Genomic DNA, 5,604 nt, shown 5'->3' with positions numbered 1-5,604 from the left:
CCTGCTGATGAGTACTGTGCATTCCTCTCTCCGTACACAATTCTGAACAGTATGAGTGACACCCATGGTAGTGTCATGCCACTGAAGTCATTGTGAAACCCTAGATGGGGGGTTGTGTCACATCACTACTACATTACCATATTTTCTTGCATATAATCTGCACCTTGCCCCCCCAAACCAGCTGGTAGAAATTGGGGTGAACATATATGTGAGGTATAAGGTTCTTCGGGGTTCAGAAATTTGGTAGTGAGGAAGCAGTGGTAGTGTTAATTTCCATGGCTCCCCTGTCACCAAATTTCTGGACCTGTGGAGAGCACCTCAACTGGGTGATGTGGACTTGCACACTACCTCTATCCAGCACAGAAACACACCAGCTCTGGGTCTGGCGTGCAGGGTCAGGCCCGTTCACTGGGTTGGTTCAGTCCCCATTTGGTGGTGGGGCTGGCAGCAGGCTCAAGAACAGGCGTGGCTCCTTTGTAGCTGCTACGCAGATACTTAAAGGTAAGATTTTTTTCCTTTCATGACACTTTTTCAGAAACAGGATATATGTTATATTCCAGGGCAGGGCGTATGCAAGAAAATACAGCAACTAGTATTTGCAGTATGAATAAAGTCAGAGAAGTTTAATGTGCTATTATTAGGGAGTTTACATATACTTCTGCAAGAATTCTCCTGAAATCTGACAATCTTTGTACCATTGAAATAAAATGTTGCCAACATAGCCCACATATTTTTTGTTGTTAAAACAGATAAGAAAATTATCTAGTTTATCTTAAATTGATCCCTTGAAAAGTAAATAATTTTCAGAAAAATACTGTGTCCCCATTTTAAACCAGCCATTTTAATCCTAAAAGTTTTGGAATGAACAGTAATTGCTTTTATGTTACATTAGCAAAGAGGTATAATACCATTTAAGATTACAGCAGTATTGTGTTCCTGATGTTTATTCTTGGTCCAGGCGTATATTGACTGCAGCAAAACAACGGCCCATGCTCTGGCATAATGGTGCAAGAAGAACATCTGTCATGCTCTTCCATACAGTCTGCACTGAAGGTAAGACCATGAGACAGGTCTTTACAAAAGGTATCACAATCCTAGAAAGAAGAAAATGGAAGATTAAACAACTGTATACAATCCAAATTTATCAAAGGGTTTTTAAAGATAGTTTAAAACCACAGAAAACTGAAAGCTTAGCTGTGCTGGGAAGCATTTTATGCCATGCACTGTGGTCCTTATAGGTAAGCTCCATCTCAATAAAGCAGGTATTCTTTATAATGTCAATGTAAATAACAAAAAGAACCAAAAACACCAAATGTAAAAATTAATAAAGTCACAGTCTGTAAAATTCTGTATTATACCTAATGGAAGTCTTACTGATTTGCTAAATTATGTCAAGTAGCTATAGTCTCCTTGACAGGGATGTCAAACTCTATTCTAATTGCATTAGCTTTTAAAACATAAGGGTTCAGTTCTGCTCCCTTTTAATTGCCAAACTCTCACAGATTCCAAGAGAAGCAGTAAGAAAGAAACAAAATTGTTTCTACCAAGTCTAATGATACAGCTATGTAAATACTATATATTTTCAGGCAGTCCCAGTCTGAACACAAAGATGGAACAGAAATGATTACATTTAAAACCTTAAAAAGGGATGTCCCCAGATTCAAACAACCATGTCGAAGTGAGTTTTGCAGTGTTTCTTTGCTTGGTTTCTAAGCCATTATTGAATCTCTGCTAAAACAGCATGTATAGTTCACACCCTAAACAACTGTGAATGCTGCAATATGCATGTAATGCAAGACTGCATGCTTGACTGCAGTGGGTGACTACCATGACTGTGTAGTATCACAGTGTACTAGATATATAAACTCTAGAGCACAGGTTGGCAATGTTTTTGGGCAGGGTGCCAAAAACACCCGTAACCTCAGCCTGTAAAGATGTTGGCATGCCAAGGTCGGACTGGCTGCAAGGGGCTCGATCCTTGTTGTGGCAGCACAGCCCTGGCTCCTTCCCCACCATCTGCCCCAAGGTGTGCATGCCAAGCAAAACGCCTTTGTGTGCCACACTCTGGCACTTGTGCCGGAGGTTGCCTACCCCTGCTCTAGAGCATATATTAACGTGACTGATTTGGGGTTTTAACTGGAAAATACTGATAGAAACACACATTTAAAAAATCAGTTTCTCTCTAATAAACACTAACAAAACCCAGAAACATTTGCTCATTTTGTGTTGACTCCATTCCTTTCCCAGCACAGTTTGTTTACACTGCTCTCTCCTTCATAGCCAGCACAAATTCACTTGAGGTAAGTGGCTGCAAATGCTTGCATTTCTTTGGACGCTTCATTGATATGGAAGATTTTGAAAAACTGGAGAAGCAATTAAAAAAAAAAAAGCAACATACCCTCAAAACCCTGACAGGCAAAATCCTCAGAATAACATGTCTATGATTATCAGGATTTCATTGCAGAAGGCAACAAATACAAGAAAATGCTACGGCGCAAGTACTGCAGAGCTACAATATGTGATATGTCAGAACAAAATTGCTAGGTAATGCTAAACATACCTTCAAGTTACTTTTTTATTAAATATTATAGCTGCTTTTCATACTAAATGTGTGTTGTAAAAGCAGCGTAGGGTTAGTGCCAGGAAGATGCATTACATGTTAAGCCAAGGATTCAAGAACAATGATGCAAAGTTCAAATGGTACTGCAAGTCTTTTAATATAATAAAAACGTAATGAATAAAAAAAAATTATAAAAAATTAGGTAATTCTTATTTAGACAAGAATTTTAAAAAGAGTTCTGGAAGAAAAATATATCTTCCAACAAACAAAAGATTTCAAAACCTCCAACTTTGGGATATCTACATATAACCAAAAAAACCCTGCCTAAAATAAAGCCTGAAAAATAAAATTAACAAGTACTTACAAAAAGATGCCCTACATGTTATATTCAGTAGACTGGTTGTTAGATAAATTTGTTTAATTGCCCAAGAACTGAGGTTATGGTCCTATAGCCATCCTTACACAGGGTTTTATCAGAGAAAAGCAGTTTTACATTTATGGCTGGGGCTCTACAGAGGTGTACTGGAGAATCTCATATGTATTCCACCAATTCTCTCCTTGACTAGATCCACCTATTTTGTGGGACACTGCAGGGCCTGCTAAATCAAAGCTGGAGGGTGTACAGGCACTGCAGTTCCCCCAAGGACAGGCTTCCCCTCATTGAGAGCCAACAGTCTTAGTTTCAAGTTGTGGATCAAGCCCATAGGGTTTTAATGGAGTGAAAGACTTAATTGCACGTGACATTAAAGAATCATAACAGATTCAGTAAGCTTCAAGCAATATAGAAGTATTACTGACAAACCTACCCCACAGAAAACCATATTGATTCTGTAGATTTTACTTAGAGGAGACTCTTAAGTCAAGTCAGTGGGAGTTTTGTCTGAAAAGGCTTTGTAGGTTGTGACAGGCTGCATGGTGCTAAAATATGTTGTGGCATTTTTTGCAATAACCCAGCATTGTTCCAAGAATATATATGATTTTGCATGCCCTGCATTCTCCTCTCCTTACAGCTCACTTGAGTAAGTGCCTACCAATGTGAGCAAAGCTGGCATATTATAGGCCAAGTTCTATTAAATTGTGTAGCCTCTGAAAAGACAGTCTATTGGACACTGCTGCCCACTCTATCACTAGGCTGAAGTTAGTGGAGGGTGTCTGGCATCTATGCCCTATGCTGTATTAGAACAGTAGTTACACACATCTGCTCATAACATACTCCAATTAGATCCTCCTTCCTTTACTCGGGACTTTGAGGCATACCACAACATTTTCTGGGTGCCCTGATGACAGTTCTTACTCTCTGGGTGACCGTAATTCTCCTTCTTACTTCAGCTCTCAGAGAAGGGAAGGAATCCAGGCACTGTGCCATAATATGCTAAGCTTTAATGTTAATATTTAATCTTAGTATAAACTAATCTTAGAGCAAGTTTGAGTAGACAAGAATCCATACAGCTGCTGAACTCCATTTCATCCTTCTTTCATCTCCTTCCCTATGGTCTCTAAGTCTCCTTCAAAGTTACTTCCCCAGTATCTTTGTTTATAAATTTTACTCTATGCTAATTCCTAAGGGATCTCACTACGTCAGGAGCTCGGTGCCACTCAGAGAGAGCAGAGAACATTCAATTTCCATTGACTTCACTGATAAATACGACTGCTCTAAACACACAGCCTGCCATCTCTTCATTCAGATCTGTCCTTGTAAACTGCTCCTCTCACAAAATCTTTCAACGTGAAATTGTTAATCAAGGTTTCAAATATCTGAACCATTCTGTGGTTGGATTATTCCATTTCTTTATCATTACTACTTACTGTAGTAATGCCCACGGACTCCTATCAAATCCACTCTATAGAAGGAAGTATATTTTAGGATTATTTAACTCTTAAATCATCAACTCTTGGGAGCATGAATTGTCGCTATTTGGGGGGGAGAGGGTTAGCATTATGGAGACCTTGAATAAAATTGGTGCTAAGGTAACAGAAGCAACCTTCTTCATAGCCCACTGCAAGTCTAAAAGTCAGTCACTGGGTCTAGAGTTATAGAATCATAAGGTCGGGTGGGCCATTTACAGCCAGGCACCCAACGCCCTGCACAGATGCCATTTCTAAACCATTCTATGTACGCAATTTTTTTTTACTGCAATATCTATCTCTTGGGGTATTCATGAAAATACTCAAAATGAGCATTACTATATTTATGAGAGTGTCCCTTGATGTATAACATAATAAGTGAGCCAACAAAGTAGAACCAAAACTATGGTCCCTACAAGCACCTTGGTAGCGTTCAGAAGTATAGCAAGGAAAACCATCCAATCTGCTTCCACCTCGGCAGCCAAGAACCGGGTAGCAGAGATGAGAGGAGAGACACCTTTTATAGTAGGGCAGCATCACAACATAAAGTCAGGACTCCGTACCACGATGATTTTATGGCTCTCTCTAATCTGATTTTGTCGGTGAGGATTCAAGGTTGAGCGCCACAGCTATAAACTGTATGAATGGAATTGTGAAGAGCAAGGGGATAGACATGTTGTATACCTGCCCAATTCCTTACAGCTAAATCACAGGCTGTGCACCTTAGTTAGCGGTGGATGGAAATCCACCTGCCACCCTAAACAAAGGCAGAAGCTCGAAGTTGTCTATGTCCTGGGACATTCACTTTGACACACAGGAGTTAGCCATTTTCAGAGCTGTGCTCTGGATGCTACAATAGCATGGGAGGTTCTGCAAAAGGAGTTGTGAATCTTCAGCTTTCGCGTAGGATCTCAGCGTACAAACAACAAAAATTTGTTTAGACAAGACTAATTAGAGACTGTCAGACACATGGCTTAAAGTCAATGCTGCTGCATATATTCAAGTCAGCAAATTCAACAAAAAAGTTCAGAATTTTGTGTGTATTCACTGGAATGCCAGCAATGTTTTGCTGTGTCACTGCTGTGCAACCAGCTACTTCAACAGATACAGTTTAAGGGCACTTTTGAAAGTTTACTCAGATACTTGCATGGAACCAGGAATAGCTGGCCTGAAACATTTCCCAAAATTTAGTCTGTGAT

At 39.7% G+C, this 5,604-nt stretch overlaps 1 protein-coding gene across 1 annotated transcript in view; it reads right to left on the bottom strand.

Moving 5' to 3' along the window:
- Nucleotides 1–819: 819 nt before the first annotated feature.
- Nucleotides 820–5,604, bottom strand: part of CAV2 (caveolin 2) — a gene marked incomplete at its 5' end in the record, with an annotated part of 8,832 nt that continues 4,047 nt past the window's right edge. The window contains one exon of the mRNA XM_025204158.1: nt 820–1,094. Coding sequence (XP_025059943.1) covers nt 944–1,094 — 151 coding nt within the window. The remainder of the gene's footprint in view (nt 1,095–5,604) is intronic.

The sequence above is a fragment of the Alligator sinensis genome, unplaced genomic scaffold (assembly GCF_000455745.1).
Source record: "Alligator sinensis unplaced genomic scaffold, ASM45574v1 scaffold65_2, whole genome shotgun sequence".
Classification (NCBI taxonomy): domain Eukaryota; kingdom Metazoa; phylum Chordata; order Crocodylia; family Alligatoridae; genus Alligator; species Alligator sinensis.
This window is presented reverse-complemented; position numbering and strand designations above follow the sequence as displayed.